Source organism: Triturus cristatus, chromosome 12, assembly GCF_964204655.1.
Source record: "Triturus cristatus chromosome 12, aTriCri1.1, whole genome shotgun sequence".
In the NCBI taxonomy this organism is placed as follows: Eukaryota; Metazoa; Chordata; class Amphibia; order Caudata; family Salamandridae; genus Triturus; species Triturus cristatus.
Window position 1 is genome coordinate 81909528 of NC_140595.1, and position 14641 is coordinate 81924168.

General features: G+C 46.7%; 1 protein-coding gene across 3 annotated transcripts in view; it reads right to left on the bottom strand.

Annotated features, from left to right (window-relative positions):
* Window positions 1–14641, bottom strand: part of ZNF687 (zinc finger protein 687) — a 238211-nt gene that overhangs the window by 59800 nt on the left and 163770 nt on the right. For all 3 annotated transcript variants that reach the window (XM_085639362.1, XM_085639363.1, XM_085639364.1), the window contains exons 3-4: window positions 7851–8029; window positions 5953–6129 (exon numbers count right to left, since the gene is read on the bottom strand). In XM_085639362.1, coding sequence (XP_085495488.1) covers window positions 5953–6129; window positions 7851–8029 — 356 coding nt within the window. The remainder of the gene's footprint in view (window positions 1–5952; window positions 6130–7850; window positions 8030–14641) is intronic.

The window sequence follows — 14641 nt, forward strand, 5'->3', positions numbered from 1 at the left end:
CACACTGAAGTGGCAGAGAAACCACCCCCTCCGAGACACTGTTTACAGCTACCACGAGGTTGAGGAAAACAAAAAATAAAGCGAGCACCATCTGTTTCCATTTACCTCCAACGCGCCCGAAAACCCTAGGCCATGGAACAAACAAGGTGGGACAAGCAACCACCTTGCACCAATTGCGTGCACAAGCCAATTGCGGGCTAAGAAAAAAAAAGCATACGCACGAGCGTGTGTTCAGAGCTTAATGCTTAATGCCCTTACTTAATGCCGCGCAGCGCATGCGCGCTGGCTCAGGCGAGACCTAAAACAGCAACAATGCTGCATTTTTAGGGTCAGAATAAGTCTGTGAATTTAGACATTTTACTCTAATACTCAAACTAAGGTTGGGAAGTCCATGATGATTTTGAGAAAGCTTTGCCATGATTAGCTACAATTTCTACCTATAAACAGTGTTTTTTGTGGAGGTGTGGCCCTTGCACCCAGATCAAGTGGAATTTGACTCATTTGGTTAGTGCTTTGCTGTGCACATTGAAGTAGGGTGGCAACAGATCATACTAAATAAATAAATACAATAAAAATGATGGATGTACGCTGACTATATCCTTTTGTACCTAGCCTCCCCGCGCAAATCACTGATTGTCCTGGTTGATGTCCTGCGCTCCTTTGGCCGTAACTCAGGCCTTGTCATCAACTGGGCTAAATCATGTGTCTATGTGCTTTCCGGGGAGGCTCCCGTCCTCCCGCGGGGATGTCCGATCCAGATTGCCTCGCAGGGGTTTCGGTACCTGGGTGTCTTTATCACGCTTGACCCGGAGGCCCGCTACGAGCGAAACTTGCTTCCCCCCCTCCAGCGCTTGAAGGAGGACGTCGCGCGCTGGCGGCGCCTGCCGCTTTCGCCACTCGGCCGGGCGGCATTGTTTAAGATGATGTCGTTGCCGCGCTTCCTGTACGCTCTCCAGAACACTATGGACCTAGTCCCGGCGCGCTACTTCCGTGAGGTGGAGAGTCTACAGCGCCGCCTGTTCTGGGACGGGAGGCCGCGTATAGCCCTGGCGAAGTTGACGCTCCCGTGGTATGACGGGGGGATTGCCCTCCCGGACATTAAGCGGTATTACTGGGCCTCCCAGCTAGCTGCAATTAATCACGGCCTCTATGGGCCCGCCTTGAACCCGGCATTTGAAATGGACAAGATGCTCCTGCCCGGTGGCGACTACAATCGAGCGCTCTACTCTGGCGCGCCGGATCCCCGCTTGACGGGGCCCACGCGTGTCATGGTGCGGGTGTGGCACGCGGCCAATGCAGCTATGGGGTGGAAGGACCGTTTGACCCGGGCGTCGCCGTTGTATGCGCCTCAGCGGTTGGGCTCCCTGTGGACCTCGAAGGGCTTCGAGAAGTGGGACACGATCGGCATCAGTAAAGTGGGGGACCTCTGGACGAGAGGGGGATTTAAAACATTCGAGACGCTGCAGACGGAGTTTCAGCTGCAGGGCAGTGAATACTTTCGGTACTTGCAGGTCCGTCATGCGCTGAGCTCCGTCTTCCCAGACGTCGCCTCCATCCCGGAGTCTTCCCCCCTGGAGGATAGAGTGCTGGATGGCCACGTTCCGGATAGCACGATCTCCCTCATTTACAAAAAACTGATTAATGACCGCTCGGGCCTGCTGACCGGCCTCCGCGAGGCTTGGGTTGCCGACGGGCTGGAGTTGGACGACGAGGACTGGATTTCCGCGGTGGCCTCTCCTAAGGAGGTGGCCATACCGGCTCGCCTTCGTTTCGTCCAGCTTAAGATACTCCACCGGGTTTACATGACGGGGCCAAGGCTTCTGCGTATGGGTTATGCTGAGGATGGGTTGTGTAAGCGTGGGTGTGGTGCTTTGGCGACTTTTTTGCATATTTTGTGGGAATGCCCGAAGGTGGAGCGATTCTGGCGTGGTGTGCATGAGGTCCTGCGTCTGGTTACGCATGTCGCGCTGTTGCCTGAAGCGAGGAGATGCTTGCTGAATGTGTGGGAACCAACTGATTACTCGGTTCCGCAGACGCGATGGGTGACTCTGGGATATATGATAGCTAAGCGTGACATCGCTCAACTGTGGGGATCCCAGCGGCCCCCGGCGGTGTCGGCCTGGAAAGAACATATGGATTGGTGCATGTTCCGAGAAAAGGTGGTGTATGTGGCGAGGGGCAAGCCTGGGGCGTGGGTGAAAATATGGGGCCCCTGGAACGCCTACCGCGGGGGTATCTGCGAGCCACCGTTGCTGCCTGCTGCCTCACCGGCTCCGTCCCCCTAGTTGACCCCCTCCCCCAGCCCCGGGCACAGAGTTCCCCCAGTCCTGGACTTGTTTACCTTCCCCCTCTTTAGATTTCCGTGGATGGTTGGGGTCCCTCATTTGAGGAGCACGTGTGGTTACCTTTGATTGCGGGTTGCCTTGCGGGTGTGGTTTTTCTATGTTGTTGTGTTTGTATAAAATGAAACCGTATTGTGGGCTTAGAGTTATGTGGCCCATGTCGTTGATGCCTCCTGATTTACTTCTCTGCAACGCCAAGTGCCCTTTTGTAAGTTTGTCAGGTGCTCCTGTCACTCTAGCGGCCGGCCGGAAGGTTGTAGGCCCATACTTGTATATACTTGAGATTGCAATACACGGTTTAAAAAAAAAAAAAAAAAAATGGATGATGTACCATAGGTAAGTAAGCACTGCAAAAAAAGTGCAAGAACAAGCACTGCAGTGGTGAAAACGTGTGGGAAACAATGTGTGATGAGGAACACTGATGTTCGTAATGTGACAATATTTGGTGGCAGAGAAAAAGCACTATAAAGAATGTGTCCTAAATAAGGAAGATACTCTTGCAGAGAAACATTTAAACAATACTCTGTTGTGAGTGAGGACTGTGGGGAGCGTGGCCCAAGAAGGCATTTTCCTGCTAAAATGTGCAAAAAAACAGATAGGCATGGGTAAAGGCAAAAGAGCACATAGCTGAATTGTTAAGATGCTAAGGAAAGTATTCACATCATGCCTCACTACGGTTCTCTTTAAACTATTGTGAGGGAAGCTTTTAGAATATAACTTTGTGGTCCTTTGAAAACGTAACTGAAGTCACAAATAATCCCAAGCTTTCGAAACTCAGACTTTAAACTTGTTACAGTAATTAAAATCCTGGATTAATTTCTAGCAGACAGTGAAGAATAAAAATATATATGGCAAAGTAGGGATTCAGAATTTCAGCTTGTAGAGACTAGAAGTTACAAATGAAAAGTAATTCATGTAGCAAAGAATCGTCTCTGATAAATGGAGTTGTAAATAATATAGATTACTCCGGTGATCCGTTTCCCAAACGGATTTGTGATTAACCGGGTTTGTTGAAGTATCACAGATATTAAGGTCTAAAGCTATGCATACCCAAGTAAAACAGAAGGGTATGTGGTGACACTTTCAGCAAGGAAGGGATGGGGGATCATGCTTGCCAAGATGTGTAAATAGGATAGTTCTTCTGAGTAAATTTTAGCAGTGGTTTTGGTCCGAAAGGGGACTGGAAGCTGGAGGATGCAGATTGGCTTGTGGGGTTGCAGGTTCTACATGTACATGCTTTTGCAAACATAGAGAGATAGGGAGTATGTTGAGTTGCATTTGCGCTCAGCCTACCACAAAACTGAAATGCATCAAGAGCTGTGAGCACCAACACCACTAAGGAAAGTGCAAAAATTATATCAATGTCTAAGCATGTCCCTTTACTTTGTTTCATCACTTCAGTTTTCAAAGAGCGATGGTTTCAAAACACATGAAGGAGTCTGCTACATGTTTCCTGGGGGTGTTTTGATATGTATGATGTAGAGTTCAGCCGCGTTTCGTATGGTCAGACTAAGTTAAAGTCATTTGAAATAATACATATATTTTTAAAGTGTCGTACACCCCCAAATTCTTTTTTGATTTTTGAAACACATTTTTGCCATTTTGTCACCCCCCTCAGTAATGACACCCGGGGCAGCCCACACCCACCGCACCCACCTTCCTACGCCGCTGCGCACATTCACCTGGATGCTCCATGTGACCTCAGTTGAAGGTTGGGAGAAAAAGGGTGGGACTTTGAAATTGGGGAATGCCAATCTTTTGAACCACAATGTGTACTGAAGAAGATATTAGGACAATCGTTTTTGTGAGAAGTAACTGAGCCAGCAACCCTGCTTACTGACCAAGTTGCTATTGTTGTAGCTTTTGTTAAGAAAAATAAAAATATTGATTTTTTGCTAACAGTATGCAAAGACTGCAAAAACCTTATAAAATAAATTTTTAAAAAGGTACAATGTGTGTGGGGCGGACAAGAGAAAGAAACTTTTGGGGACAACAACAAGGAAAATAAATGATAATGGTTGCTTCCACGTTACGTCATGTGATATAAAAAAGTCACTCCTTTGATACGTAGATAGCTTTGTCTCAGCGGTGGGAGTTCTGAAATTAGGTGTTTGCATCACACACTTAGACATTCATCAACACAGGAACTCTATTAGAGAGAGAAAAAATACTAATATAGGTATAAGCTATCAAGTACTGTGGGTCGGATCACTGGATGCCAGACTATAGTCATTGATATAAGCAACTTTGTTGAATCTGATTAAAGGTCAATCTGGCAAATGCCCAATTTGACGTTTTAAATTGAAAAAAATAAAAACTACTCAAAAGACCCAATAGCTAATATATAGGGTTTCAGTAGGGGGGGGGGGTATAAACATTCACACAATTATTTAAAAAAATATGGAACTGCACAAATACAAACCTTGGGTGCTGGAAAAGGAAAAATCTAATTGGATTGCAGAAGGCTTCTGGGTCAACTATTATCCGATCCAGAAGCAAAGACTGGAAGTGGATGATGGAGTGAACAAGACAGTCATTCAACAGACAATATATGGTAAGAAGACACAGGCAGGAGAGTAAGAGTATTGGAGAAAAGAGAGGGTGGCGTGGGAGTAAGAAAAAGAAACAGCAAGAGGCAGGGCACAGAGAGAGGAATCAAAAGAAAAACAGGGATTAGAAGGGAAGGAGCAGAGGAGAATTGGGCATTTCAGACGAAGGATTAAAGGATTAACTTGAAAGTTTTACGGAATTTCCTGAAATGAACAATTAGACAAATGGTGGATTTGCCTCACAAATCAAATAGCGGTGGTGGGTGGGCCACAGTAGAGGGAGATCACTGTAATGAAAGCTACCAGTATTTAATCAAAGACGTCAGGATAGTAAGTAGGGATTTGTAGCTCCCATAAACAAGCATTGGCATAGCCAATAGGTCTCGCCTTTGGGACCTTATAAGTGTTTAGTCATGCAACAGTTGCATAACTAAATACTTATAAGGTCCCAAAAGCGAGACCTATTGGCTATGCCAAGCGGACGTGCGGCCACTAAAGTGAAAATGATCGCGATCACACATCAAAGCGGGCGTGCGACCGCGAAAGTGAAAGTAATCGCGGCAAAGCGCGGCGCGCGTGCCCGCGCACATGCACTGTAGCTCTAGGCTGGCCTGGTAGCACTTTTTGGAGCCCTCTCAATAAGTCTCGCCAGACCCGCGCATGCGCTGGGTCAGGCGAGACCTAAAAAGGCCAATGACTGAATGCTCAACAAAAAAATGTATGGTTGTAAGGGGAGACCACAAACTGCACTTTTACCTTGAAAGGACTACAACTGAAAATCATCTCCCACTTGGCTTGCCTGCTGGTGATGAGATGTGTATAAAACGGTTCAGTCAAGGGAAAACAAATTCCAAGATGAAGTAACCTAAAACTGCCATCTATCTTTCTTTACCCACGATGCAGCAGTCGGATTGTGACCAAAGACAGTTACATAAAAAAAATTACTTGTTAAGGGCCATTATCAGTAAGAAAAGTTTTCTTTTGCACTTCCTTTAAAAGCTCTTCATCAGGGTGGGATTGCCTGCAGAGGAGCCACGGTCACTTGGATCCTGGGTACTTACTTTGAATGCTGACTGGTGAATCCTGGGTGCTGGGAGAAGACGTGGCCATGAGCGCTGGGGCCAGACTTGAAGGCCATAGGACAGATCGGGCACTTGTGGAAGACCTCACAATGCGACGTTTGGATGTGGGACTTGATGGAGTTCACACCGCCAAACACCACCGAACAGCTCGGGCAGCTAGAACAAAGATTCAAAGTCAGGCAATCAGGATGATACTCACAAGCCCTGCAATCTCAATCAGAAATATATTACGTTGCTATCTACAAAAAAAGAGGCAGAGCAAAAATGATCAGGCCTACAAAAAATTACAACACTAACTTGTGGTAGTATAACAAGCTTTTTCTCCAGAAACTGCTGATTGTAGCAGCCGATCAGGCAGATAGAAAGAGTTACTCGGACAATTCAGAGGACTTGATTACCCTACAACCCTGAATTCTCGGTAGGACTACAATATTTTACAAGCATCGGCAAAGCCAATAGGTCCCACCAATGTGAGAGCTATTGGCTTTGGCAAGGGGTTTTAGCCATGTTGTAAACCAGTATGTCTGCTGTTCAGCATGGCATTTAGTAGAGTGGTGTGGAGTGCGGTGGACTGGGGTACAGTGGAGTCAGGTAGACTGGAGTAAGGAGGATTGGGGTGCAGTGGGGTGGGGTAGACTGGGGTACAGTGAAGTGGAATGGGGTAGATTACAGTGGAATGGGGTGGGGTAGGGTGTAGTGGTGTAGAAGAGAGTTGCTTGAAGTGGAGTGGGGTAGACTGGAGTGCAGTGGAGTAGATTTGAGTGAAACCCTGAAACCATTCTTAAAATGCTGGTTTCTGGTCCACTGAGGACCTGACCTGGCAGTTCAGGCTGGACTGTTCCCATGGGGAGCGGGGTCAAGACTGACTGCATATGGCTGGGTCTAAACTGGAATGGCATGGAGTGCAAAAAAACAATGGATTTAACCCGGATCTGTGACTGGGGATGAATGTTTGATTGATTCAGCATTCCGTCCATCATCTGTTCTTTTTGTATTAGGGACATTGAGGCACCCTTTTGGAATGGGAGCATTTAGCTCCCCCATGGGCACCTTGTGTTGGGTGGCACTTACCAAAGGAGCCCCAGCCACAACATTTGTGTCACCCTTGGGTGAGCATTCTTTGTTGTTCGCACAGATATGGTGAGCCCACAAGGCTCAGTCACCAACCACTGGTTCACTTTAGTCAGCGTCACGCTTGCTTGTCCCGTTATTATGCGGCAAGAATGTCCTGTTCATCAAGGAGCTTCAGGGATCTTGAGAGGCATCTGCATCCTGGCTCTCCTTGCGTGAGAGCACAGAGCCAAAGAAGGAACCTTCATACAAGCAGGGAAAGGAGCATCATGGAGGGTCTACACTTCATGTCTTGTTTGTTCCACACAGGTCACATCACTGAAGGTACTGGTCGGAGTACTGAATTCGTACTGATTGGAATGATGGATACTGGCGCTAAACATCCTCCAGAAAAGCAGACAAAGCTCCTGAAAGGTTTCTGGATAGCATCATTCATGATCAATGGATCATCCTGTCCAAGTGATAGAATAGTGCACCCCTAATTTGCGACAATCTGAAGCAATTCTATTTCCATGTACAAAAATAGCATTTTGTTGAGCACAGAGAAAAAAGCAAGGATGTTGGTACTGATAAATGAAATAAACAGAGGACTTCCAAATAAGAGATGGCAAGTTATATTAAATGTCACACAATTCCATAATTAAAATTAATCAGACACATTTTCATAATTAAAATTCAGTTTTCAAAAATGACAAACGTTTTCTGATGTTTATCTTTACCTCCCCTCACACTAATGAAATCTGCACTTGAAATAATAGGCTGAAAAGATTCACCAAAGATAAGTCACACTCAGAATGGTCTCTTACCGGTAGCCCACCCTCCTCGAGAAATGTAGGCACGACTCCTTCAAGTGGGCCTGATAGGTCTCCATGCGAAAAATGCCCCCGCATTCTGGACAGACGTTTGGTGGGCGATTTTTGTGCATCCGGGTATGGGCTGTGAAACTACAGCTGTTTGGCATCATCATAGGACACACAGAGCAAACCTGTAGAAAAGCGGACAAGTGGGTCACGGGCAAGAACAGTAAAGGGCCAATTGTCAGGAGTGGAGCAGCAGGCGAAAACCTGGAAATGGACACTTAGGCTGTAGTTAATAAAAGGGAACGACAATTAGGAGGAGGGTGAGGGGAAAATACTTGGAAATATATGATTAGGTTTAGTCACATGCACCTAGAAAAAAAAATGTAATACCGGGTAAGAGATTAGAGGTAATCACAGGTAAGTACAGGTAGGTTGCAAACCCAAGTTATAAAATTGTAGAAAACTTAGGGTTGAGGCACTGTGCATACATGCAGAGCAGCAAACACAGGTGGGCGTATGAAAAGTGAATAAAGGCAGATCACAGGACCACAATAAATGTGGCCTTAAGGGCAGTTGGTGAGAATAGCGATGGATGAGAGATGCACATCCAGAAGGAGGTAAACAATCTCAGATGTGCACACAGAGAGGGATGGGTGAGAAGTGCACATCAGGAGAGAAAAAGGCCCAGATGTGCGCACGCAGACAACAGAACTGGGTGAGTGAGGGAGGGTGCATCAGGAGAGGAATATCTAAATATGTGCATATACTGAAAGAACAGAGTGAGGGCCAAAAGTGCACATGTGAAGAGAAGCATTTAGGTGTGCGAACAGTTAAAATAGATGCAGTGACAAATAGATAGATAGATAGATAGATAGATAGACTAGTTACTTGCAACAGTACTTTTGAGTTTGAAACTCTTCCAAAATCACAGGCAGTGCACTATTCTGCTATCTAATGGTTGGATCCGGGCAACATCTTCAAAGTAAACCTTTTTAGGTCTTGGCTAGCGAAGGCTGCGCTTGCGCAGTCTCGTATGGGGCTTGAACCCGCCCCTCTTCTCCATTGGCTGGCTTCCTAAACGGAGGCCAGCCATTGGAGGAGAGGGGCGTCTGTTCATTTAAGCCCCGTCTTTTTCGGATTCGGGGGCGTGTTTTTTACTTTCTTTCTCTCCTCTGGAATGTAAACATTCCATCCAATGGTAAGAGGAGAGAAAGAAAAACACGCCCCCGAATCCGAAAATGACCTTGCATTTCTCCGAGGCATTTCAGCTTGACCTCGCAGATACATGGTTACAAAGTCGGCGAGCTCCTGGGGTCGGTGTCAGCCATGCCGCTGTCTGTGGGGCACGATTTGTTTTTCAAGCACAGTAAACGCACCAACATCTCCTTGGATAACGTTCACGCCACACCAAATTCTGGGGCCTGCCGCGGGTGGTACGGCAAGACAGATAAGTGACCACGGAGGTAAGCCGTTCGACGCTTCCATTCTGGGCCTTGCTGGGATCTTTTGCCTGCGGCGTCTCTCTAGTAACTGCAGCTGGGATGCGTGGCTGCCCGCCTACCTCTGCTGGTCCGCTACATGGCAGCCCGGAGTCCCACTGGCACCTTGTCTGGGGGTTTTCGACGTGGAGACGCGTGGGTCTGGTCTTCCCCTCATCATAGCGGACTTGAGTGCCGCGCCGCTGCTTTTCCTGATCACCGAGATGGCTGATGCGCCTGCCGGAACCACGGCTGCTTTCCCCCTATGAGACTGCTGCCTTGCTCTTGTTCTTCCGCGGACTTCCGATGTGTCGTGGGCGATCTCCCACCTCTTGACTTCCTTCATTATGCATCTGGTATGTGCCCCCTCTCAACCCTGCTCGTGGGGTAGGTTTTTCCTTTTTGGGAACTTTTCACCCGATTTGTATTGGCCCGCAATGCCGCCATTTTTGATTGCGAGCTACCTGGATACGGGTGACTGAAACCGCCATCTTACAGTCTCGTCATTCCCCTGAACCGACTCTTGCTCCTGATCAGCTGCTTGTTCCACCTATGGTCCCGTTCTAATCTACATTCTCCTCCCCTCTTCCTCTTCACCCTCTACCCGTCCCTTTCCACTCTATATAACGTCCTTGCAACGGATGTAATTTTGTTTCTGATGTATCTGATGTAACTTTGTAACATCATACAACTCATGTAAAGCGCTCTGATACCTCCGGGTCTAGCCAGCGCTATATAAAACTCCCCAATAAATAATGAAGAAGCGAGGACCAGTGTAACTCCACTGTGAAACATGAGTGCCTACAGTGTGCCCAGACATGTCTGACGCTGGGAGGCCTGCTGCCTTGTCACCGATTATTAGAATTGCGCACCTCTGGTGTCAGGCGCACAAGACACTCTTTAATTTAATAAGCACCTTCGTTCCCTCCAACTTGTCTGCCTCCCCAGGTGAGGACTTTCTCGTTTTTCGCAGCCTCACAGCCGTCGACAAGTTGAACAGGAAATGCATCTGGTCGCTATGAACTAACGGAAGGGAAACTCATTAATTGAATGTTTTAAACTGACAGCTTCGCCCGGACTGGCACATCACGGGCTTGTTGTATACATGTTTACATCTAAGAAGACAAGCTCAAACCAGTACCGAGCAGGGCACACGCAGAGTAAATGCGATACCTGTATTCGGAAATACCCTGTTCTCGTCTCGAGGCTGTGTGTGTGTGGCTTTTTTTGTAGGTGGCTCTATGCATGGTGGCTGTCTGTGTGTGGGTAACTGTGTGTGTGTAGGTGGCTCTGTGGGTGTCTATTTGTGTGTGGGCTGCTCTATGTGAGTGGCTGTGTGTGTGGGTGGCTCTGTGTGTATGGGTGTGTGTGTGTGTGTGGGTGGCTTTGTGTGGGTGGCTCTGAGTGTGGGTGCAAATGCAATAGGTCTCGCATTTGAGAGTGATTAAGCTATTGACATTGTAAATAACAATGCAGTTTCTTTAAATGTTTTAAAAACAAAAACAAAAATAATGTCATGAGCAATGCCAATAGCTCTAACTTTAACAATGCAGAGACCATTGCATTGTAAATGCTTGTTATTTTAAGCTACTACAATGTTCTAGGATAGGGCATCAAACGTACGCCCACAATGTCCCAAGACTTAACAGACATCTTCAGTTTGTTTTTCTCGATATTTTTTCATGTATGCATAATGAGAGTTCTTAACTATTTTTCCCTCTTGTCCCAAACTCTCCTCCTTAACAAGCAGGTGAGGAGGATACATGGACTCTAGAAAAGCCCCCAAAGTACAAAATTAGCTTCATTTGTAGTTTGAACCTATTTTACACGCACAAGCTGAGAATTAAATCATTTCCCAACATTGGAAGAGGACCTTCTAGAGCTCCGGTCTGAGGCTTAAAATGCATGTACACAACTATGCCTTTCCAAAAAGTGTAGGGGGCCACATTGCTGCCAAACAAATTATATTAACCCCTTGCATGCCCGCCCCTTTCCCCGCCCAGTGCCGCGCCTTCCATTAGCGGGCGGAGTTCATGACGAGCTGGACTCGTCATGGGCACAGCGCCACCGCAGCCCATGACGAGTCCAGCTCGTCATGGGCACTGAAGGGGTTAATAGAGGCATTTCGAATACATGCCAATGTTGGCCCCCCTTTTCTTGTGGAATAAGCTCTTGATCTCACCTAGTGCTTTACCACCTGAAAAGCAACATAGATGGATTGTTTGTACAGTCCATCGTGCTATGGTTCCTTTAGTAACCGCTCTTCTTCTCAATTTGAAGTATGTGCCATGAAACACTGTTGATTTTGCCTATTGTTGTTTACTGTATACAATATGTAACAACTTTTCTATCCAGAGGCTGTAACGCCCTTTCAGTGGAACTAATTAGGCGATAGAAGTAAAAGAAAGAAAAGAAAGGATAATATAACTTTATTGCGTGATTTGTTAAAACCCTTGCAACGATCTACTATGTAGAAAATCATTACTGTATTTAAAACAGGTAATATGATTGAAAACTTTGCATACAATTAAAAGTCAGCCGTCATCATGACATAAAACCTCTGTTACAAATGCACTGTCCTTGGCTTTCGATAGATTGTGTTCAGACAAGTAGACGGCAATTCCAAATAGACTAGAGATTTAAGTCCCAGGCCGACTAGCCTAGCACGTCTCCCCTCCTTTTTTTTTTTTTTTAAAGCCGTCCATGATCCAGGCCGGGTTACAGGTAAGGATGGAGTACAAATAGGCAAGAGGACGAGGTCCCAGGCCGAGAGTCCAAAACGCGTCTCACCTCCTCTAGCGGTCCAGGAATCTGACCAAGGCGCAGTTTAGTATGGTGTTCCCAGGGCAGAAGCAGGCCAGCACTGCTCCTTTGCAAGATCTAAGGTCCTTATCGATACAGCCCCTTTGTAATAGGGTTCTTCTATCCTCTAGGAGATTAGAGCACAAGCATAGCACATGCAGTATGTCTTCCCTATGTTGACCGCAGAGCCGGCACGTTTCCTGAGCACGGTCTCTTTAACATTTAGGGAGATGGCAGTTCATAGGAATCACCCCCATTCTCAGCCTTAAGAACTGGAGCTTAGTACGTGCATTGAAGGTAGTCGTTAGGCAGCTCTGAGATTGACTGTGGATAGGTGCAAAGGGTCATCCAACCGTGACGCCTTGCTGAAAGGCTGGCCCTGTCTTCTACTGAAGAAAGTCATTTCGCACTGAGTTTTGCTAGTCTCTTAAACTCGTTTTGGCTTGGATGTAGGGCACAGAGGTTACTCAGGCCAAGAGTGCTAAGGCTGCAGGACAGATAGTGGTTCCCTGCCTGCCATCGACTTGTGTCCAGCTGGCTCCAAAGGTGGTGGGCCAAGCTGCCTTCCTTTGACGCCCTAAGCTTATGGCAGCTTATTTAAAAAGTCACCATTCGGCCCAGTGACGGTCTACAGATTCCAAATTCTAATCTGATTAGTGCTGGTGACGTGCAAGGAGGTAGCTGGAAGATCGTTCTGTAAATTTTTGCGTCTGTTTTATCTAATAGCGTGCTATCCAGCCCTTTTAGCGCCTCGCACCCGTAGGTTAGAGTTGGAATGACCTTTGCCTGTGCCACCTGGAGGATTGGAGTGAAAGCTGGGTCATTTAGTTTTTTTAAATGGAGTTAAGTGCGAGGGACCACGCAATTCCTTTCTTTTACAATTCACCCAGCTGGTTCGCATATCTGCAGTTGTTGTTAAAAAGGACTCCTTATGGAAGTGTCCAGTTCTGGGACAAACCAGCAAACGGTGTGGGAAAGTGAATAATTTTCAATCAGTCTGTCGGGCCTAAGACAGAAAGGAGAAACCTGAGCATTTGAACATGCCGGACAAACAAGAAGCCACTAGAAGACCGCGTTGACGCTCCCAGAACAAAAGTAAACACCATGTAAGAAACGCCGAATCTACCCTCCTATGGAAGTCGCCTCGTCCAGTGGTTCACTGCCGTCGTCATCAAGTAGCATTGAGGATGATGGATACTTTCTTATGAGGTCAGCTAGCGCTCATAGAAACTGCTGGGCCCGTTAGCCTATGCATAGGGGGGCCACATAATCAACTTCATTATTGACAGCGGATCGTCAATAAATGCAATGAGAACCCAAGATATGGCCCGTGTGGCACAACAATTGCCCCATCAAGAGTCGCATTGGAGAATAAACAACATGGGCCAGAGAGAAATCTTTGCACTGCAAAGGGATGGTTCGCACAAACATCCACCACAAGGAATAATCGGCACAGACAACGATATACATAATCGAGGGACAAGTACCAGCCCCCAATGTCCTGTGTCTAGAAATGGCGAGACAACTAGGCATAGCCACATTGGACATGAAGACCGAAGACATACATTGCGTAGACACAGAGCAAGCTGCACACAAATGCCCAATGATACAGCTGAACGTGAATGGACACGCTGAACGTGAATGGACACTCTATACTGTTCATCATCAATAGTGGGGCCTCCATCAATATCGTGCCTTTTCACACATTTTGTGAACTCAAGCCAATGCCAAACATTAACCAACAATATATCCACGTATACACCTGCGCATCGACTCAACCACTCAGCAGCAGAGGGTCCTTCAAAGCCACAATCCAGAACAAGGTAAAAACAAGAAAACCATACATGTCCTACAAGGAAGAGCTTCGGGAGCTCAGATTTGCAACAGCTGGAGATATGGATTGAATTTCTATCAATTACCACGTGCACAGAAGTCTGGATGTCACACAGAAATTTCCCATACTGTTTAGTAGCCTAGGAAAATTGAAAGACTTTCGAGTTTAACTACACATCAATGAAGACATTCGGCCGGTGGCGTAAATACACAGAAAGATTGCGTTTCACCTACAAAGTGCTGTGGCAACAGATTAAAAAAACTATTGAAACAACATCATTTAACCGTCAAAAGGTCCCACAATCCCTGGGTGTCACAGATTGTAGTGGTGCTGAAAAAGGACAAGAAGGGCGACGTATGCCTCTGTGTCGATATGTGTCTGCCAAACCGAGCAATAGAATGAGCACAACACCCTGGGCCACGTACAGCAAACATTATCTCTCATTTGAATGGTGCTTAAGTCTTCTCCAAGCTTGAGCTCAACGAATACCATCAGCTTGAACTAGACGAAAATTGCAGATACATCACATTTGCCACTCACATAGAATTTTTTAGATCCAAACGCCTTAGCTTCAGCAACAGAAAGATTCTAAGAGGCCATTTATCAAGTGATCCAGCCTGTGCCCAATGCTCTCAACTACAGTGATGATATCCTCAATTTTGGAGCAACCTGGGAAGCTCATG